Below are 23,136 nucleotides of genomic sequence, written 5' to 3' on the forward strand. Positions count from 1 at the left end.
GAGAGAGAGAGAGAGAGAGAGAGAGAGAGAGAGAGAGAGAGAGAGAGTTTCCTTGTGGATTATCATTGGGCTCCTTTACCTTCATTTCTTGAATTCTTGACCTGGTGACCTCCTTCCCCAGTCTGTGCTGTTTCTGTTTTCCCATTTCTGTTGTCCTTCAGAAGACAGGCAAACAAGTGCCTTAAAATTCTAGTGAAGAGAAATCGAAGGAGGGGTTGCTGCCAGGATCCTGCTGTGGACAATGTGCCTATCATCAGGGGGAGTAGATTTTACGAGCTCTGCCTTAGCTGTTTATAGATAGTTTTCCTTGCTTCTGGGTGTTCTGTGGTGGGAACTAAGCAGGTAGGAGATCTCTGAACAAATAAGGCCTTTATTGCAGCCAAAATTCATGTGTATATTTGGACATTTTTCAAGGCATTTTTTAAATCTTGAGCTCTTCTGGTCCATTAGAAGCACCACTGTAAACAGCAAGTCTAACCAATGTTACCCAATTTCACAGATAATTACTAACTGGTACACAGTGGGGAATTTAAGGCTAGAGTTTGAAGCTCTTCTCTAGTTTTCTGAAAGTCAATCGATTGTCGGTGGAAGTTCTCAGGAAAGGTTTCCCAGAGGATTTGGAAGATGATCTTTTCATTCATTCAAAAACTATCTGAGCACCTACTATGTGTTGTTTAAATTCTCCAGGTGGATAATACAGTGGTGAGTTAAACAGAAACACATCCCTCTTTTGGGGGAGTTGACATTCTAGTGAAGGGAGACGGAAAATAAGCCAATACATAAACTGGACAAAATGTCATGTGGCCACATGCATTTAGAGGAAAAGTGACCAATGAAAGGCACCGAAGGTGGGGGTGCTTTACATGAGATACACAGAAAGGGACTTCCAGAGGGACTTCCAGAGGTAGAGGCAATGAGTTAGGGTGGAGCTGGCCTGGAAAAGTTCCTGATTTCAGAGTGAGTGGCATCCTGGCAGCAGAAGTGACACATTCAGGATAACCCAGGGTGAGCATTTAACCAGCATTCACAGAAGCCCAGGGTGGATGTTGAGAAGTGCCAGGAAGGGTGCAGCAACCTGAAACTCATAGTGGCAAAGCTATCGACCTCTTCAGACCCATAAAGAGATAGAAGCCCTCTGGGTTATGGAAGGAGGAGAGAAGAATCTCCTTGTGCAGGTGACTGGACAGAAGACCAGGAACGTAAGTCCTTCCCTTCATCTCTCTGAGGGATGTGATGCAGGAGGAAACCACAGACTATGCCAGTCTACTCTGATGAGAGAGGGATGGGCAGAGGTATATTGAGAAGGGGAACTAGATGGTAGGCACACCCTCCCTGGCATGGGTGGAATGGTGGGGTGCCTCCCAGCTCTGGGATGAACAAGCTGAGAAACTTGGATCAAGTTACATTCCTTCCCTGGCCTGTTTTGGTCCCTTTAGAAAATTGAAAATTTTGTTGTGTTGCTGAACCTTTTTATCTCTGACATGTACTAGAACCTGTGCTTCAAAGGAGCAGTGTGGTCTCCTTTACATACAAGATATGAGACCCAGAGAGGAACTCGCCATTCTTTAAGCACGCAAAGGGTTCAGGGTTACAGTCGGGACCCGGGTCCAGGACACCTGTAGACCTCATAGAGGGTGGGAGTGGACAGGAGATGGGAAAAGCCAACTGGGAGGATTCAAGTTGGTGTGAAGGCCATTGGGAGAAGTTTGTCCTCCTAGATTAGCCTTTTGCAACTCCATCTCAGGATATGTTGATCAGGATGCATTTACATGGCATCAGAATCACCCACTTTCCTCGTTTTAACCTGTTGACAAATCTGAGGCACTAAAATCTGTAGGGACAAGGTCTTAGGATGTGCAGTGTCAATAATCTACCCAGGTGATTCCTGGGATCTCTGAAGTCAACTAGCAAAAAAGAGGACAAAGGTATAGTGCGGAGGGCTGTACCAGGTTTCTTGACTTAGTGACATTTAAGAACTTGGAGAACATTGCAGAAGGTTTTGCCTCTTGGCTTCCAGAAGTACCCAAGGATAGCCAAACCTGCCTATAAAGAGCTGCCTTCTTGCTGTTTTCTGAACTATATCATATGAACAAACAGAAATGAATCCCACAATGTTCTAACTACTACAGCCAGTTCCCTCTGGTTCCCTTAGATTCTCTCTTTGGAGGGAGTTGATATTAGTATAAAAAGGGAAAACAGCGTTTCTGACCTTAAGAGCCTGGTGTCCACAGAGGCCAGGAGAGGGCATCAGACCTGCTCATGCTGGAGTTACAGGCAGTTATAAGTCATCGATGTGGGTCCTAACACGGAACTTGGGTCCTCCATCTCTCTAGCCCCTGCCCATTAACTTCCTAGGGTTCTTCCATAAGCCCCAGAGGAGGGAGCTTCTCAGGTTCCCTTTAGCATCCACCCCTACAAGCGAAAGATTATGGCTAATGCACACACTCTTCAGACATGAACAATATTTACACGTTAGGTTCCGCCTAGTGGGAGAAGCATGTGAGCGATCACACACTTGGTCGAGCCCCGCCATGCCTCCTTAATCATTGTCACGTTTCCCAGGGTCAGCTGCCAGGGCCCTGGATGTGTACTCTATCACGCAGTAACTTTAAAGTCTGCTTATCCGTGGAGAGAAACCCTAGCTTTCTTGACCATATCACAGGACAAACACCTTTCTTTCTCCTTCATATGGAAGTTATTATTACCTTTCCATGGATAGAAAATTACAGATTAATAGGGGTACATTTTCATGGACATTTTGGTGTCAGAGCATTGAAACAAATGTATGCTCTGGGCATCTCCCCTCCCACTCAGGAGACGATGTCTTAATTATTTTGACCGGAGCCAGACCATGGTGTGTGTTGTAAACATCTGGTTTATCGTTCATCCAGCCGAACTGGTTTCTATTTTGTTAGAAGAAAAGGCCCGGGATTAAAGACGTTTAAGTAATTAAGCACACGTCAAGACAATTTGGTGATGGGTAAATATAGTCTCTGTTAAATGTGCCGTCTGGGGGCTCTGGTTTAGATTTATGTCCGGCTGGAGCGCAGGGATGAAAGCTGAAGGCTGGGCTGAGCAGGCCCTGTTGTGGAGCGAATCAAAACCAAATGGGCTTTCAGGAGGAGGGCACCATCTCTCTAAGTACCTGTCCCAGAGGATGAAAGTTTCCTTTGAGGTTGGCCTGCAGGGAGCAGAGCTGTGCTCCCTGCCACCCAGCAGCACTTGTAGCTTTAATGAGACTGTCTCTGGGTGGCGGACCATAAAGTCTTGCACTTCGTTCTCGCCTCGGGTCCGCAGAGCCAAAGGCAAGGTTCGGGGTTTGGATGCGCATGCTCATGGCAGAAGCCTGAGTCCACTTTGGTTGTGGTCTTTAGCTCCGACGCTTCTGGTTGCAGAGGGGCAGTGATGCTGGGGCAGTCTCCCAGGCTATTTAAAGTGTGGTCCCTGACGAGCAGCGAGGAACTAGAGACTTTTCCTTTGGGGATTACAGTTCTAAGCAACAGGTGTGCTGTTGCTGGTGGTGTGAAAGGGAGATAGGGGTGAGGACTTTAGAGATCAGCTTCTGTGAGACCCCAGAATCTATGCTTTGTTTGGGTCGAGGCTTTGCTTTCCTTTAGGGACTGGAGAGAAATGAAGGGAAATATCATTGTAGCTTTCTATCTCTCCATGGACTTCATTCTGGGAATAAGAAGACAGAAGTCTCTCTGTGTCTCTGTGTCTCTGTGTCTCTGTGTCTCTGTGTCTGTCTCTGTCCCTGCCGCCGCCCGGCCCTGCGGCCCCCCCTCCCTCCCCGGCGCCACCCGCGCATAGATACTCTTCCCGCACTGTATTAGGCACAGTGGGGGAAGGGTATCTATGTGGTCCTGAGGAAGAAAGCCTTACTACTGTGGCCACATGAATGGCATACGATGGAACCAATTAGCCCGTTTTTTTTCTTTTTGAAAAGGAAGGAAAAAAAAATTCAGAAATTTCAAAGCAGGGATTCCTTTCCTTTTTGAAAAACGTTTGATTATTTTCTTTTCTTTTCAAACTGATTTCCATGCTTGTTTGGGGTAGAGTCTTGGTTTCTGAAGTCTGGGGGTAAAACAAGAGGTCTGTGCAGGCCCAGTTCGGTAGAGTAACTAGCTGAGGCTGTACGGTTGCTTTTCAGCTCCTCTCCCGCCCCTCCCCCAGCAACACCACTGATTGGGATCACCAAGGGCTACCATCTAGATGTCCCACGGGAGGTGCACAGCTATAGGTGACAGAGAACCATTCAATGACATCATTTGGGAGCCTTGGGTATCTGAGACGGGATAACTCAGATTTCATAACTTGGAGTCTTTGCTCCAAGGCAAAAGACCATTTGCCTGGACTTCCTGCTTAGAAGGCAGACTAATCAACTGGGGTCTCGAGTTTCCTCATCAGGGTAGCTTGCCAAACAAGGCAGTGAGGGATGAGTGTGTGTGTGTGTGTGTGTGTGTGTGTGTGCGTGTGCATGTGTGTGTGTTGTTGGGGGCGGGTAGGGGCACTTGATCAACTAGAAGATATACAGAACAAGTACAGCCAAGGGCTGGTGGCTTCTCAAATGTCACCCCTTTGGGTGTCAGGACAGTGAACCAAGTGTGTTAAGAGACACAGCAGAGATAGACAACCCCCTCTGACTCATGTCCATTGCAGGCTTTGGAGGACACAGAACAATAGGCAGCCTGTGTCCGGGAGGGGATGAGCTGCGTGTTGGAGGTGGAGCTGTGTGCAGGTTTGAGAAGGAAGTAGGCGTACAGCATAGAGCCCAGTGAACGGAGATCTTTCGAGGCCATTCCGGGTGAGCTCAGACCGTCAGTCTGATGCTTCAGCCAAGAGAGGTTCTGATGCTTCAGCCAAGAGAGGTGAAACACCTGTTTGGTTTGTTGTTGTTGTTGTTTTTCCAAGAAGTGTTGGGACTGTCTTTGGTGGTATTACAGCTGCCATGGCAACAGTGGGTTGTGAGTGAGGTAATTCTCAAGATGTGGTCATGTTAGGGGCTCTACCAGCCTGTGATGCTTCCGCTTCTCTCCATGTCGACAGTACTTTCAAAGCTTGAAAATACCCCCTCACCCCCGCTGCCCCAACTTGGTTCCCCTTCCTTTGATTACTGTGGGGTGGCTTCATATTGCTGTGGTTAGGGCTCTTGAGCTGATTGATGATGCTCTGACTGAAACTGTAGTCTTCTGAGTTAAAATAAATCTTTTTAGCTTGTCCATGCCTGGCACCCCTCCCCCACCTGCACCTCTCCTCTCGAATCCTCCCCACCCCACCAAAGTTATTTCTCATGTTTTATGTCAATCCCAAAGAAGAAACTTAAAACTGGAAGAGGATCACTAGCTCTTGAAGGCACATCCATGCACACACAGCTTTCAAATCCCTGGAGGTGGCCGTGTCTACCGAGCATATAAGGGAACCAGTGGGCATGGTGTATGTGTTATGCAAGAACCATGGTGAATCTTGGCAAGGTTTGAGAATTGGGGACTGTTAGGGAAGAGAGGACCTCTTGGGTGTCTTAATGTGTGAGTGTGGCTGGACATCTGAAGTATAAAGTGGTGAGTTTTAATGAGTTGATGTCTAGACCTGTGCCTCAGCCTTATTGTGGATGCAGAGCCACTGACAACGTGGCCTACTGAGCATCAGTGCATGATGCTGCTTTCCTCTGAACCCCATGACTTTGTCTTACTACTGTCTACTGTCTCTCTGCAAAGAACGGTTCAGGGATGAAAGTGAGTGCATGGGCATGGGAAACCACTGGGTACCAGGAACTTCCTCTCTGTGATTGAATGTGGATCCTGGAATGCAGAATCTTAGTACTCTAAGTTGGTGAGATACAATTTCTCCCACCCAGAAGCTGTTGACTCAGGATAGCTCATTCTGATACAGACTGTTGGAGACCTAGGATAGCCCAATCTGATGAAGAACATACGGACTGCTTTATAGCCTCTTAATAAAACCAAGAAAGAAACAAGAAATAATGGTATCATTCTGTGAGCAGAAGCTCTCTGTTGTCAGGGCTGGAGTAAGAGAGTCAACAGTATCTGTCCTCTCAGCGTTTCCTCACTAGATTTTGCAATGGGCAAGTAGCATGGAGGACTTCCAGGACTAAACAGTGAACATTCCTGTGAGGCTTTCATTTTTTAATTTTTTTTTTAAATCTCAGGGCATCTTTGCCATGTAAAAATTGTTGGAGTTAATTATGACACTGTCTCCTGGTAGTGTCAGGACAGACACCTATAAAGTCTCACCAACATGATGAGATTAATGTGAACAAAACAAAGACAACAACAGCAGACATGGCAAAGTGAATGGAGGAAAGCACATGAGGTCTCAACCCTGCACAAAGAACTCCAGGCAACTAAGGAATACAGGGGGCATGAGACAGAGACTTCACCAGGGAAGAGCACACCGATTGGTTATCCAATACCTCATGGTCAGCCCTGAAAACATACATATGAGTAACATTATACAGACTGAGCAGGTTATATTTGGGAATATAAGTATAAATACATGTACTTATATGCATGTAACAACAATTAAGAAAGAGGTCATAAATTTGGAAGAGGAAGGAGGGGCACATTGAAAGGTTTGTAGAGTAGAAAGGGGAAATTATCTAATTATATTATATATTATATAATATATTTAAATATAATATTAATATAATATATTTAAATATACTTAAATACAATATTAATATAATATATTTAAATATATTTAAATATAATATTAATAATTATATTGTAATATTATAATTATATTATAATATTTATTTTATCTGAAAAATAAAAGAAATAATAAGAAAGTTATTGGGAGAACTAAAGATATTTTATTTAGGTGATTTTTATTGAGCAGGTTTTATTGTACTAGAGTGGAAACTGAGGAAAACATAGAGCAAAAGAAGTCATAAGTGTATATTCCATCAGCTGAGGGGATGCCATCATGATATGCCACAAAACCCCTTCGTGTACACTTGAGAGAGTAAGAGTAAAGGGCAAATATTGCCAGTGGTACTGCAAGATGCTTTCAATCTCATCACCCATGAGCATTCCACAGCGTGGGAGCTATAGAAGAGTCAGAGGTCTCCCAAGGTTCCCTAGACCTTATTTTGAGCAGTACTGTGCTGGAATCTCAGACCCCAGGACTGTCACAGTCTAGGAAGGCAGGCTAATCACCAGAATGAAATAGTCCTGTGAACAGACAGGAAGGTAAGACAGGACATTGACACCTACATTAAATAGTCATGGTCAAAGTCATCCCTCAGAACACATCTATGCTGACATGGAACATAGAGGATCCCAAGTGATGCGTGCAGCCATGCGGTGTGTATGTGTAGGGGATTACTGGGCTGGAATCAGAAGGCAAGGGTAGGCACAGTGTGAAGGTTCTCACAGCATACTGAATGTGAGAACATCACTGGTGTTTGAGAAATGGACACTATTTCCTTTCTCCTAAGAAGTAAAGCTTGTGGAAGAGACGTAGAGTGGAAGGACAGAGAAGAGAATGCAGTGCACAGCTGGGAGGCACACGAGGGTTTAATATTCCTCAAAATTCGGGTTGACAGGCCTCTGCTTCAGACTTACTATTCTTCTTTACGTTACAGGTATTAACTCTCTAATAGCAAACAATATCTACGAGGCTGCCTACCCGCTTCATGACGTAAGTACTTTTCATTTCCCCTCCCCACGCCTGGCTTTTCCTTTTCTCCCTCCACCCCCTCTCTTCCCTTTCGTTCCTCCCTCCTTTCCTTCTTTCTCAATGCAGGGTGTCATTCTGTGACCCAGGCTTGCCTCAAACTCATGTTCTCTTACTTCAGCTTCTGGGAGCCAGGGTTACAGAGTATGCCATGGCTGCCTGTAAGTAGTTTCATTAGTGTGTTCTCTCTAGTCTTCCAAGAGTTGGAACCATGGGCTTTGGGGGTGGGTGAACATTTGGCAAAAGAAGGCAGGAATGAACCCTGAGATTAAAACACTTCTGCCAACCCTGGAACTGCTCATTGCTGAGGATAATACCTGCTTCGTTTTTTGCCAAAGTTCTTTCCAGTCATTTTCACAGATCTCAAGAAGCATGCATTGGTCTTCGTCTGAGCTTTCCTTGACACCAAAACTGTGAAACTACAGATGTAGTGTACAGTTGGTTAAAAGTACCCATGGCTGGGTTGTCAGTGAAGACAAGTGGATAGTCATGGAAGAAACCTCAGCGGCGTGGGTAATATACAACCTGGACGCACTCCTTGGCTGGGAGTCATGTTCTTCCCAAGATGCAGGTTCACTAATATTTCAAGAGAACTTGTGAAGAACCTAAGCACCCCTTCAACTAAATACCCCTTGGCTTCACCACCATCTACATCCATCATGCAGGATAGCCACGTGAATCTGACTGACAGGAAGTTCTTAGATGGGACCCTTCCCACTTCTGACATCTTTGCTATGGAGCATGTACTCCTGACAGCTGTAGACATAGTGTCATGGCATCGGGTGAATTTTAGTTCATGTGCTAATCCATTTACAGGCACAGACCCTGCCATTGCATGGGCTGAGAGTAGTAACCTGGGCTCATCTGGAAATCACAGGAGGAGGTCATTTTGTGTGAAAAGTTATCCTAATTAAATACTACAAAGTGATGACTAAGAAATCAAACACTGGCTCCTGACTATGCCATGTTTCTGATTTTCCTTAAATAGAAATGAAAGATATGATATTAGAAAAGAAAAAAGAAGAAAAAAGAAAAGAAAAAAAAAAGAAAATCTTTTCTCATTTGGCATCTGTTCTTGATGATTCCATTGGCTTTATCTGGTGTTCCCCTTTCCCTACAGGGTGAATATGACAGTCCAGGGGATGACATGAATGACAGAAAGGTAAGCCTCTATTGTCCTGTGCTGAAGACCTTGGGTGTGTGAAAGCTTGGCTGGATGTGGAACTGGACAAAGGTGTAACTGTTCCAGTTACATATCTAATCTTAACAGTTTTCTTATCACAAACCCCACCCTTCAAAGACAGGAGAGCACCAACTGAGCGACACTTAGCTGTTCACCTTCTCTAATGTATGGGTGTGAACACCGAGACAGACTGAACACATTACCCAAGGTTACACTGCCCCATGGGTAGGCACTTAGAATCCCTTTGCCTATGAAGTGTCCCTGACCCCTTGCCCCCCCCCAAAATACATTTTCCCCATGGGTGTGCATTATAGATTTCTCTAGGTCATCTTTTAACAATTTTCTGTCCTATAGACATGGAGAATAAAGCCAGTCCCAAATGACAAAGGAGAGTGCTGAGGGAGGAGGAAACTCAAGCAGGATGCCTATAGCAGGAAGCTGGGAACTAGATCTTACAGTTGGGGGAAGGATCACGCTTCCTTTAGAGGGACCCCTCCAGTGGTGGCCACAGCTCCTGGCCATATAATACTCAGCCAAGCCCTCTTCGAAGAGCTGTTTGTTTTGTTGGCTGGTACCTTGGGACTATGGGGCCATCATGTACATGAAGTAAAGGATGGCTCCAGCCTCTTTGGTCTGCTGGCCTGTTGCTCATGCCATCCTATTGCCCAGCCTCTGGAAGCTCCAGTATATAAAGTTGGGTGGGAGGGAGAAGGAGAGACTAGGGATCGAAGCTCAAGAGATTCCTTCTCCCGAGTTCTGTTGTCTGGAAAACCACTCATGCCCCAAGTTGCCTTTTGAGCTGCCTTCTTTTTATCCTGCCTATTAGTCCCTGTTATGAAGTGTTAAGTATTAAAAACATAAAAGGTCTTTTCCAGAAATACGGCTGTGATTGCTTACATATGTCCCCGCTCTGCCTGCCTGGGGAATCTGCTGTAGAATTGCAATGTCTCAACCTCATCTGTTTCCTATCTGATGCTAATAGCTTCGGTGTTTAATTTCCTGAAAAGTCCCGCATCACATTTAAAGGAAAAGAAGGAAGCGTTTCTCCCCCATCCTCACCTCTCTCAACTGACTGTTTTCTGTCCTCCTACATTCTGACTTCATGTCTCTTCCCTTTAAATGGCTATCACTATCCATTGCCTGCCCAAGAAACCTCCTGCTGGGTGGTGTGGACCTCAGCCTATCTGGGAGTACCACAGAGCCAAGGGATACAAAGTTAACTCAGGGGAATCCAGACTGCCCTCTGCTTTTTGCACTAGGAGAGAGAAACAAATTGCAATCCATCCAAAATATATGTGCATTCATTTCTGGAATACTATTGTGTTGCTACCACAATATTACTATAAATATATTAATCTGTGCTCAGGCTTCTGTAAGGATGCTATCACCTCCTTCTGCTGGCAGTAGGATCCAAGAGTTAGTGAGAGGCCCGCTGAATAGAGTTGTATCTTGTTAGTTAGTTAACTCCCAGAGCTGATGGCATGCTGCTGCACACAGGTGAACCAGTGTCTCTGAAGACAACAGGTTCCCTTAGTGCCGCTGTTACCTAGGTTTGCTGGCCAAGCCTGGTACCTTTACTTTCTCTGCCTGGGTCATGTGTAGAAAAGAGAACTTTGTCATGCTATGGGATAGGAGAAGCCCTGATGGAGAATAAACACTTTTTTTCCTTCTGTTCACCCAAGGTAGGAAACTGATACCTAGGTAGGACAGGAGAGTGGTTAAATGTTTACAGATGATTGTCATGGCTAAGCGGTGGTAACCAGCCCACTGCTAGAGTTCTTTAGTCATGTCAGCACAAGTTCCGTTAAGAGAGCCTCTTCCTCCAAGGCTGTGACTGATGTGCGGGGTGGGGGGACTACATTGTAGCCTAGAGAAAGGCTTAAACTTCACCCTCAATCCACTTTTGCTTTCGAAAATTTTTACATTAATTGGGGTATATAGGTACATAAGAGGTATGTGAATCAACATTTATTCATAATAAAACAAATTTATTTTTAATCAGTTCTTTGGCATACATATACCTTTGTATTATCACAATTCGGGGAACACCTGGAAGCTCATAGTCTGACTGCCTCACTAACGTGTTTGCGAAGCATTTCTAATGAGATTACTTTTGTCATCTTCAGAAGTAATATGAGAGAACAATTCTACTTTCAAGTACCTTAACACCTTGTCTTCGAATTTTAGAAAACTAAATTGTCTATTTAGAATAAATCAACTGGGAGTACCTAAGCTGTTTCTCAGGTAAAGGTGGCTGGAGGCTGGAACAGATGGAGCTTGGATCACAGGGGGAAAAATACTATTTATTGAAGACAAAGCACATTCATATGCTAACAAGATAAATGTTTCTATTTAATTTTGCCCCAAAAAGTTAAGTGTTGGATGAATATTGATACTGAGGACATAGAACAGCCTTCACATTTCTAAGAGTTCATTGATATATTGATTTTATAATTGCCAGTACTGAGGGTACCATTATGGATAAATATAGTGTAAAATGGCAGACATCGATTTAGGACTGTCTCCAAAATAGTTGGAAAAATCTATCCTAATCTCAAATTAAATTTCCAATTTCATGATTTTTTTTTAAAAAAATGAAATTCAGCAACTCAAACTGCAATTTTAAAAACTAAACATTCTAGCAAAACACATTCTAAAGATAGACTAATCCGATAGACACCCAAGAATGATGGCCAGGAAATACTAAGTCCTTGTTTTCCATAACGAATTTGTTATATTTCTAAAGGGGCAGAAAACTTTGCAGGCAGAAAACTCTGCAATTTATAACACACTGTAGTCTCCAATCAAGCTGAGGGGTTTCAGGCAGCGTTTGTCGGTGGTGTATGGTACAAAGGCAGGCATGGTGCAAAGCACATGCGTAGTTCAGAATCAAGGCTATAGTGAAGTGGCTCCATGCAACTCAAGTGGGCGCCTCCAGAAACCCCTCACGTGCATTACACATTTGAGTTCTGCTGTGAGACTTTTGCCTTTGTCATGTTTTTTCATGATCCCACATTTAGCTAAGCCACTCCACATGGGGTCATGACCCACTATTTAAGAAGCTGTATCCTTATGAAGAACCTTGGGTGTTGGAGGATATAGTACTTTGGGGTGGGATGGCTTCTCTGGGTGCCTTTGAGAATGGTTTGAAACTGTATCCCACGATGGCCACCCTGCCCTAAATACATCTTTCACACTTTCCTTGTAATCCATGCCTGTTCCCATGATCTCCCCAGGGCCAGCTCCTGTCAGGCCAACTGCAGGGGACTCTAGAGGCCCTGGAGAGTTCTGAGCTCTCCAGCTTGCCTGGTGACTCAGCCCCAGGTAGGGGCTGGCAGTCTCTCCCTCCCCTCAAGGAGGGTAATTAAGAGGAGACTTCTTGCCTCTAGAGTACAGGGGTTTCCTGCCTTCCTAGAAGCCAGGGCAGCAGGAACAAGGAGCGCACAGATCCCTCTGGTTTCCAGCCATTTGCTTCTTTTTCACATTTGTCAGAGCTACCTCTTTTCCCAGAGGACCCAGGAGAAGTGGCTGCTACCATCTTCTGAGGGCTACCTGGCTTCCCTGTGGCCCCTCACCTTTGTAGAGGAGAGGACCATCAGTGTAATACAGGAATGTGATTTTCTTCAGTGTTTTGGAAACCCTTGGTTCTGGGTTCTCTGCCTCTTCAAGTAGGCCTCTTCTCTAGTGGATAGTTAGTAAATAGGTCACTCAAGAGAGTGAAGGGAGCCAGTTCTGCATTTTGAGAGTGTCTTTATACCAGGGTGGCACTTTCACGTGGGACACCTACTTGAAGACTAACTGCCAGGCTACACAACTTGCATATTACCATAGGAGAAGAACTATCTGGCCCAGATAGTTGCCAGATGTTCCAATAGGCCGCTGACTATCTGTGAATGGAAGCTGATCTCCTCTGTCTGCATCCTATCCCACAATTCCCTCTGAGGTATCTGTAGTTAGTAACTTTCTGCCCATCTTGGGTGGTGGGTCTAACTACCCAGTGAGAACCCTGCAACTTCAGGGTGGACCATGAATCCCAACACATTCTTACTCTGGAACATTACAAAGACTTGTAACACCTGAGTCTTTTATAGTCTTATGAAGCAGTTACATCAGAGGCTCACTGTCAGACATGAAACCCCTTGGGTAGGGTGAGCTGAGTGTACTATTTGTGAGCTTTGATCTGTCACAAAGGGTCAGACACTTGTGCCTGAATGTCATCTGAGAACATGGCAGAAGGTCCCATCCATTGGTAAGGAGTGGCAACCTCTCACTGGTTTATGCGCAGGTTTAGCCATTTGGTAGAGAGGGAATATGGTGTAGCATTTAGTGAGAACATATATTTATTAAAATATCAGAAGGTTCTAGGCTCTGCATGATTAAAGAAACCGATACAGGTTACCATGGTTGTCTACCTGCCTTTTGCTAACAGCATGCTTACTATCATGGGACTGAGCCTACAGGGCATGTCTCCCTTGGGGGCCATGGAACCTGCAATTTGTCATGATTCGTTTCTCTGTCTATGAATGAAATTCTTGGGGGAGGGGATCAGTGGCAACCTTCTCCTCCTTTCCTGTCTCCCATGCAGGCAGTTGAAGTGTGTGGGTAGCCAGGGTCCGTGCTGCAGAATTGATCCTTGGACGATGCTCAGCTGGGTATTTGTCTTACCCTCTCTACCAAGTTCAGGGAGCGTACTTGGCTCTAGTTATGGGTACAGTCACCTGTGAGTGGAGGATGCTATCTTGAGTTGGGGACTTTGGAACTGTCTGATGACAGGACCAGAATCCCATCAGCAGCAGGCCTTCTGATGTGACCTGTCTGTATGGTCTTGAGCCCACTGGGGCCACACTGGCTTTGTGGAACATTTTTTAGGTTTTCCCAGTGGGACAAGCAACAAAAATCTATCTCCAGGCTCAGGTTTGAGCTGGACACATGACTTAGGTAGGCATTTTCCCTGAAGGTCAGAGCCTACTAGATGGACAGTGGTAGCCCAATTATTCTCATAGGAGCTTAATTCATCCCTCCTTCTTACACAAGCTAGCCTCCTTTGGAGACCCAAGTGGTATCTCTATAACGACAAAGTACTGAGAGCTCAGGTTTTTCTCTTGGGAGCAGATGTACCAAAGATATGGAGAGGAATAAATTCACAATAGCAGGCGTGAAGCTGGAGGCCATCACTGTGGAATGGGCCGAGTCAGAACTGAAGAGTTTAGAATTCTTGGTCAGATTTCGCATATCAGTGAAGGCCTTTGTGTCTGAGTTTCCCCCTTTGCAAACAGTAACTGCTGGTGAGTGTCTTGTCTCATCCGCCAGCCTGGTTTCTGGTTGTATTTTATAGTGTCTGGGAGATGTTATGACAGTAAAATTCTGTAGGCTTTAAGTAGAAGTGCTGGTTCTGATTTCAGCTTTAGTAGCAGGTCTTTAAAGGATCATAGGTGAGAGGGAAGGGCTTGTTGTCAGGCCTGTGTTTCACAGGCTAGGACTCACTAGAGTCCAGGCCCTCCTTGGAAGAATTCCTCGGGGCTTCTGCGTGATATGTAAAGAACATAAAAATCACAACAAATCAGTGATAGCTTCGTCAGGTAATTCTAGACTTGTTATCTGCTCAAGCACCAGTATCTGGCCGGCATCGCTGTCTGTGTGAGGTCTAATGTTAGCCCATTACCAAACTACCAGATTTATTGATAGATGACTGATTGAAAGATAGCCAGGAATTTGCAAGTGAACTGTTAGGAGGTGTGGCTTGCTTCTGCCAGAGTTCTCCACGCTTGTGATGCTGTGAAAGCCGGCGGTGTTTGATGTACTATTTCCTGCCTAAATCTTTTGTAGGCATTCTCTCAGATTTCGCTCCTCCTTCTAGCCCGAAACCTTTCCTATGAAGGTGATTAGTGTCCTCTGAGCTGTATACTTCAATGGCCTCTTTTCCGGTCTCATCTGACTCATCAGTGACATTTCACTCAGCTTGCCTGTTTCTTCTGGAGACTTTCTCCTCTTAGCTCTACACACCTCACTCTTCCTCCTTACCTCTCTGCTGGCTGACTCTTCACCATCTCCTGGTCCTTTAATACTGAGAGTGTCTAGTTCTGTGCTTGTTTTTTATTCCTGGGGGATGTGATGACTTTGGGGACCACCTCTTCTCTGATAACTAGCATTTTCGCTTCTCCAGTCCCGACCGTCCCTTGCACTCACATTTTTATACCTGGCTGATGATTCAACATCCATGTGGATGGCCAGAAAGCATCTCAATTAAACACATCCTAAAGTAAACCTTGAGTTCTGCCTTTCTAGCCCTGTTCTTTCCACTGCCCTTCCCTTTCAGTAAATACATCACAGTTACTCAGGTCCCCAGGCCAACTTCCATCTAATTCAGTCGTGAATCAACAGGCAACATCAAGTGTCTCCCATCACCTCTATGGGTATAGCCTGGACCATTCCAACAACAGCCTCTCATTTACCTGCCCATGTAGTCTTTTCTCCACATAACAATTAGGATGAACCTTGTGCAATCCCCTCAGCCGCAAGTCTCCCAGGAGCTTCCTTCAAAAATTCAGAGTTATCACGACAGCTTCTAGCACTATCTGTGGTACCTTCGGCAACAGTCACCTCCTATGATTCTCCCTGTGTTTACTCTGTCCCGATCACACAGCCTCCTCTGCTCTCCTATATTGTTCCATGGAAACGCACAGGGAGTGTGAGTGTTCTCCCCATTTCTCTCTGGTCTCAGCTCAGATGTGTCCTCCTCAGAGAGGCACTCTCTGTCCATCTTATCTAAAACAATGTCCCCCCCACACACACCTCATATCTTTCCTATCTTGATTTATTTTAATGGCATTTGTGAATCTTATATATTTATAGTTGTCTGCCCACATCAGGTCCAAGCACCATGGCAACAGTGATTTTAATGTATTTTATTGCAATACCCAGGGCCTGGAACAGTGCCTGGAATATAGGAGACATTCAGTGACTACTTGTTAAATGGGTGAACAGTGAGAGTCAGGGCTTGTGTGCTGCACCAGACAAGACAAAGGATAGAGGTGATGCTTATCAGATACCCGGGTGTTTCTAGATGTGGATTGGTGATCTCTATTATTTAGGGAAGGAGACGGAAATCCTGTAGCCTTCTGCCTTTGTATATACTCATGTGAGCATCATGAAACTTCTAGGATTTGGGCTGTAGGGATAACATGTTGACTTTACATTGGACAAAATAGAACAATTGCCTGTCTCACCACTAATCTGCTGTCTTATTTTTCTTGCTTAGCTGCTGTATCAGGAATGGGCACGCTATGGTGTGTTTTACAAATTTCAACCCATCGACCTCATCAGGTGAGTGCGTGTGTGTGTGTGTGTGTGTGTGTGTGTGTGTGTGTGACTTTGGGGGAATACTGAAGATGCATATCCTAACCAATACACTGTCAACCATCTTGGTCCCTGATAGTCAGCTGTTTAAGTAGAGGTGCCTACCTGTTCTTCCTATGTTGTGTATATATACTTGTTCTGTGTCTTATGGTTGAGGAAGTAATGCAGGGAATGTTGGGGGAATGGAAGAGGAAGGAGATGACTCAGGTTGATATGCTAAGACCTTCATCATTAGATGACCATCATGGCCTCCATTTCCCTGCCAGCTCTTTGGGAATAAAAGAGAACTGTCTTCCTTGCTCTTTTTCAAGAAAAGGACCTGGACTGTATGGAACCTTGAGTGGTACCCAAATGGACACATTGCTGTGCAGGGGGAAGGAAAGATGTGGCAACACATATAAAGGATAATTTGATGGGTTTGGTAGAGACTAAGGACTCTCCATAGCGTTTCTAACTTATAGGAAGCCTCAGTCCTGGGATCTCTTCTTTATTAGGCACCCTGGAAATTTCTGAAGCTTTTATAAAACATCAATGAACATTCCTTTAAAGAACTGAGTAGAATGCAGTGTTCTGACTAGCTTAAAGTGGTTAAAGAGCCTAGATTCTTGATTTCTAGAGTCTAGAAGCTTGGTGTATTTCAGGCTTCTTCCTGGATAGAATGGCAGACAGCAGCATGGGAAAGCTGGGAAATTCTGGGCCCGATGTAGGCACAAATGCTACTAGCCATTTTTTTTTCTTTTCAAAAAGAACTGAGGGAGTCTATGCATTAACTCGGTAGAAGGCAATCATTAGGGAGAGTTGGAAGGCTGAAGTTACAGACCAACATAATGGCCTCCCTACCACAGGAGACCCTGTGACAGTTTTAATGATCTAATTAGCAAGGTTGCAAACACAGTGAATGTTCCTGGTTCACTGCCCTGGTTTGGGAAAGAGGCAGCCTCCAAAGGATTGGGTCCATGGGATGAATTCCAGTCTGAGGGAAAGAAAGCAGTGTGGGGGGTGGGGTGCAGCAGAGTCTGGTCAGGTTCACCTCCTGGTACTGTGATGTGTGAACCCTCACAAGGAACTGGGAAAAGCAGGTGTTCCCTCCAGCTGAAATCCTTTAACTGAAGTGCTTGGGCCTGGGAGCAAGGATTGGGGTGTCTGTGACTAAGGCTCATCACCCAGCAGCTCTGTTTCCTGGCTGCCTTTGCCTAGCATGGGCCACCTAGACTGTCCTCAGGGCCACACGGAGTCTGCTTCCTCCATTTGGAGTAGGCTTTGATCTTTTTCACTTGGCATCTCAAGTGGCCACCCACCTCTGTCGCCTGTTTTGTCTAAAACTATTGGTTTGTTTTTAAAACTATGAGTAAAAAACAAAATATTCTTCCTCCCAGAAAGTCCCCCCTCCCCCCCCCCCCGCCCTCAAGAGACCTCAGGTGATTTGCCTGCTAGTTATGTTGGGAAATGACTCCAATATGCACTGAGGTTTGGTTACCAAAGACCCTCATCTGCAGGGGATGAGTTGCCTTTGGCGGGGCGGGGGATGGGGTGGGGTGGGGTGCATCCCTGTTCCTGGGCTGGCAGATTTGGAGATCTCAGCTTTGTCTAGCTTTGACACTGGGAACTGGAGCAGAGCTGGAGGCTGTCCACAGGACAGGCAGCCTTGCTTAGAAAGGGAGAGAGGCTGAGCCTGGAGACCCTGAGAAGGTCAGATAAACACTTCATAGTGTGCGGGTAGTGGGCAGGCAGTTGTCTAGCCGGTAGCCTGAGATTTTTCACATCTCAGAAAAATGCTCGAAAGAGAAGGGATGCCATCAGGGAAGGTGTTGGGGAGAGGGAAGGGCCTGGCTCTCAAGGGGCTATAAGCAGTTACCCAGAGAGCTCAAAAAAGAGAAAACTAAGGTGAAACATGTGAGGAACAGCCCTTTCCCCTCAGTGAGTCCCACGATGAACCCTCACTCCACACTCTTCTCAAATGTCTTTGTCTCAGTTTATCTGATTGCCAGAGTCCTCTGCTGCCTCTTTCCAACCACAAAAGCCGAGGGGTTCTGTTTTCCCTGCCCCCTTCTCTTCATTCCCCCTCTCTTCCTCTTCCTCCTCCCCTCCCCTCCATGTTCCTGATTTTTCAAGACAAGGTGTAGCCCTGGCTGCTCTCTTTGTAGACCAGGTTGGCCTTGGCTTCAAATATCTGCTTGCCTCTGCCTCTCAAGTGCAAGGGATTATAGGTGTGTGCCACCATGCCCAGTCTTCCTATTTGCTAATCTTAAAGGTACCTCTCTCCTGTTTCTTATTCTTCATCCCCTCTGCCGCCACCCAAAAAGGAACCACTTGGCAGAGACTAAGCTGGTGGCTCCCTGCTCTGAGCCATCACGGGTTCCACAGTCATGTTTTGTGTGATTGTTATTTACTAATGTGCGGTGTGCTGACTCTTTGTACCTCATGCAGAAGCTGCACTTGGGTATAGCTTGAAAGATGAATGAAAACTGACACACTGGGTTGGTACATTCTAGAACACTTGTATGTGCACTTGTGCTGTGTGTTGAAAGAGTCAAAACTAATTGTTGTTTACCGTTATAGGTCTTGAAGTCTATTCTTGAGGCTTGGGGGGAGGGGTTCCTTAAAGGAAATTGAGTATTATAGAGGGGAGACAACATGCCTATTCTGATGCCGATACCCTGTCTCCATGAATTGTACATCACTGGTGCCCAGCAGGCTGCACTGTGAGACCATGGATGATTTCTCTAGCCCATTAGGGCTCTCCACTCTGGATCCTACATTTGTCCTAGAATCCATGGGGTCTGAAGGCCATGCATAAACATGCACACTTGCAAGAGATTTCTGCAATGTTTTCTAGGGAGGGACCTGGCAGGGACTCAGATGCATGGGTGCAATCCAATCTAGTTGATCTCTCTGGGAATGTCTAATCAGTATCTATTGTGCCTTAGTAGAAACCATTCATGACCAAGAATATAGAGGAGCAAGGCCTGAGATGTATCACATGGCCCTTGAGCTCCCTTAGGGGCAGAAGAGGGTCTTCCCAGAGAGAAGAGCAGGCTTCTGCCTCCATTGCTCTGCTTCAGGCTGAGATAAGTTAGGATGCAGACAAGATGACCTTCATTTTCTAGGATGCTTGGAGACCTGGGGCCTTTTACATTTGAACAGATCTGAGCCAGAGCCAAGACTTATCTCTTCACAAATATGACTGTGTGCTCATAGCTGATTTTCTTCACCTTGAGATTTTGATAAGTCTCAGGCAAACCTTTAAATATCTTCTGAATTAGATTCTGCTCTTAACTGTACTTTGCTGAAACTGATACCGTGTGTGTGTGTGTCTGTGTGTGTGTGTGTATGTGTGTGTGTGTATCTGCCATTGCCTAGTTTGAAAACACAAGGTAGAGAAGGTTCTGTAAGTGCTAGGCTCAAGAAATTGTAACCTGTTGACTTTGGAGGGGTTGCTCCCTGAGGAGCTGATACAAGGAGGGGTTTCACTATGCCCGACAGCTGTGTCTCCTAATGAAATCTGAAGAAGACACAGCCCCTTACTCTTTTCTATTCCCAGGGTCAACTTCCTCATGGGTGAGGCTTCCTGGAGCTAAAATCAGGGTCAGGATCAAAGCACTGAGATATGGAATTGCTTCTACAATGATCTTAACACATTATCTATGGGGAAACAACATCTAGAGACTATGCGTGGCCATATTTCCTATCTTGCTACATAGCTCCAGAATTTTTAAACCATCGACCTGGCAGAACCCTGGGCTCACAGGAAGAGACTTTTCCACCTCCTTCTTCCAGGCTCAGTAATTGTCTTTGCCTTGTATTCTAAGGGGCTTCTCACAGCGACTGTGGAATCCAGTCTATCCTTTGTAGCTGGGCCTCAATTTTCCTCTCTAAAATGTGGCCCATTCGAATACATCCTGGAGGAGCTGGAAGAATGGATCAACAGATAAACAGGCTCGCTGTGCAAGCCTTGCAACCAAGTTCTGTCCCTGGAGCTCACATAAAGGTAGAAAGAGAGAACCAACTTTCACAAGAGGTGTCTCTGATCTCCACAATTGTTCTGTGACACCTTACACTCCATCACCAGCACCACCACCACCACCAGCACCAGCACCACCACCACCACCACCACCACCACCACCACCAGCACCACCACCACCACCACCACCACCACCACCACCACCACCACCATCATTATCATTAAAGTCCTTCCAGGTGGGTGACAGAATTGGCCATATCCCTTTTCAGGAAGTTTCCTGATAGGGCAGGCCAAGTTTGGGAAGGTTCACAGCTAGTACAGAGGAGAAAATACAGGGGGGGAAATGTTGATTGACTCTCAATTAATTATTTCCTGAGTCCTGTTGCCTTCTCCTCAAATCGTCCCTGGGTTTTAGAAAGGCCATTCATCTTAATGCAGTACACATTTACTGATGCTCAGAATGAACAAGTCTCTTTGCTCAGCTTTACAGGAAGGTATAACAATTAAAGTAAAGCCTGTGGCTTTCAGGATCTGGCCATTATATAGGGAGATGGATGAGCAAGTGGAGTAAGGCAGATCAAGACCATAATAGCAAACATATTTAACAGTCCGGTGCAGTATGGAAGTGGATAAGTGCTCCTGCAGAGGAAGTGAAGACTTCCTGGAAGAGGCAGGCCCTGAATCGGAATCATTTCCTTTCTGAAGGTGTTGAAGTCTGTATCTTTATTGCCAGCCCACACTGCCCTATATGAGGACACAGCGTTTAGCTTGAAATTACTGCTGGAAGTCACACTGATACAAAGACAGATTCATTATTACCCCTGACTAGGGATGGGCAGCTCACATGATTGACTTAGAGCTCTTGTTTGCATCTGCCGGTCTCTTAGCCCTTGTTCAGCTCTGTGAGTTAGTGGGAAGCCCAGGGTTGGGAGGAAGGGAAGGCTGGTTCCAGAGGAGACTAAGCATGGTGACTACAAGCACCATGGTCTTTGCATGAGTCTTAGCACTGGAAGATTGTATTTAACTGAGAAACATTTTGCACCTAGAAAGACATTGTTCTTCATGATTCTGGAGAAAATTATATAGACATTCTACCATTGAGGGTGTGAGAGAGGAGGAGGCAGAGAAAAACATGCAACTGCTGGGCACAGTAACAGTCAAGAAGGACCAGAAGGGTCCATGTCATACATTTTGGTCTGTCTGGTAGATCAGGGTGCTGGCTAAATTCAATCATAAGAAGTCTCAATGGAAGTCTGCTTTCTCTCCCTTTCTCCATGAAGCACAAGCTGGTTCCAGTTTGTACCTTTTGAGAGGGAAGACTGCTTCTAGTCTGGCAGCTGACCAACAGACACAGGAGTTGAGGTCCAACATTTGAAGCTTCTGTGTAAGGCCTCAGCCCAAGACTTGTGAGGACGGAGTTCTTTGCTTCACAGTAGCCTCCCATAGTTGGTAGCTCCTGTTATGAACCAAACTTTGACCCTTCTGGTAGCATCAGCCATGTGGTGCGGATGTTGGGTTGTAAGGTACGAACAGGCTACTGACAGTTCCTATTTTGACCCAGAGTTCCATAGGCAGATGGAGAAGGAGCTATTTAGATCAGCAGCTCCTTGTCTTTGGAACTCAAGTCTTGCTTCATTTATCAGAGGAACTAACTGGTAGTATCTAGAAAAAAATGTGGTCATTTTGATGCCTCCTTGGTCTTTGTGTCCAATAGAATTCCTGGACAAATAATGATATCATAGAGGTGGGACAAAGCTTAAAGGTTAGACATTTTAGTGGTCATGGAAGGAATGAAGAGTCCTGTTTGTACTGGTACCTAGCAAATGCATAGTGAAGGCAGCAGAGTAGCTTGTTTTTCTTCTCTTTCTAATAGGGACAACTTTGCTTCAGGGCAGCTTATTACTCTGCTGGAGGTTTCAAGGCACTAGAAGGTCATGGAGAGAGAGCCAGAATTCTGCAAAGTCCCCTCTGGTTCTGGTTCTGCTTCCTGCACACAATCAGAATACCCTCTTGTCACTCAGCTTTCCAAAACTGTGAGAAAATGCACGGGGGTTGGTCAATTTAAAAGTTAGAAAAGTTTATTTTGGCTCACAGTTTCAGAACTTTCTGTCCATGGTTGTTTGGTACCGTTGAACTTACTTGGGGCTTATATAAACACATCATAGGGACAGCATGTGGCAGAGGAGGCCTGTTTACCTGTGACAGCTGACAGACAGAGTCAGAAAGGGGCTGGGGCCTCAATATTCCCTCCAAACATTACTCCTCCTGTGACCTAACTCCATCCTTGGAGGAAGGAACACATTTCCCCACTGGTCCCACTGATCCCCAATAGCAACATAGGCCTTTGCAGTGTAGTTCCATAGCATAGTATCTTGTTCCTGTTTCCCAAAGGCTCATGTCTTTTTCATAATGCAAAATGCAGTTCTGTTATCCCAAGCCATAGTTCTATCAGAAGGAGGTAAAACATTTAAGAGTTAGCTTAGTGACTAGTTTCGAGCCATCATGTCATTGCTCTGAGAGAGAATGGGTTGCCCACCCCCAAAAAACACGATCTTGAAGAGGACATTGGGATCCTACTAGTCCCTTTATGTTCCTGTGGCTCTTGGCTGCCATGAGTGAACAGTTTCCTTTGCCATGCACTCCTTTAATGATGCGCCGTGCTACTTCAGAACCTAGAATGGTAGAACCAACCAGCCGCAGACCGAAAGCTTAGAAAGAAACCATGGACCAAAATGAACCTGTCTTCTTCTTAAGTTGACTCTTTCACATATTTTTGCTACAGTGACAGAAAGCTAACATACTCTTACTATGTAGGTCACCCCTTTATGTATTTGAAAATGACCACTGTCCCTTTAACAGTTTTCATGAACCTAGGCTTAATTTCTTCCATTAAACACACACACACACACACACACACACACACACACACACACACACACAC

At 45.4% G+C, this 23,136-nt stretch overlaps 1 protein-coding gene across 4 annotated transcripts in view; it reads left to right on the forward strand.

Moving 5' to 3' along the window:
• The window catches only part of Ano2 (anoctamin 2), a 341,107-nt gene that overhangs the window by 111,684 nt on the left and 206,287 nt on the right, over positions 1-23,136 (forward strand). For all 4 annotated transcript variants that reach the window (XM_028754440.1, XM_028754441.1, XM_028754443.1 and 1 more), the window contains 3 exons: positions 7,604-7,659; positions 8,816-8,857; positions 16,137-16,201. In XM_028754440.1, the coding sequence (XP_028610273.1) occupies positions 7,604-7,659; positions 8,816-8,857; positions 16,137-16,201 (163 nt within the window). The remainder of the gene's footprint in view (positions 1-7,603; positions 7,660-8,815; positions 8,858-16,136; positions 16,202-23,136) is intronic.

Source organism: Grammomys surdaster, unplaced genomic scaffold (genome assembly GCF_004785775.1).
Source record: "Grammomys surdaster isolate TR1022 unplaced genomic scaffold, NIH_TR_1.0 126013, whole genome shotgun sequence".
Taxonomy (NCBI): Eukaryota; Metazoa; Chordata; class Mammalia; order Rodentia; family Muridae; genus Grammomys; species Grammomys surdaster.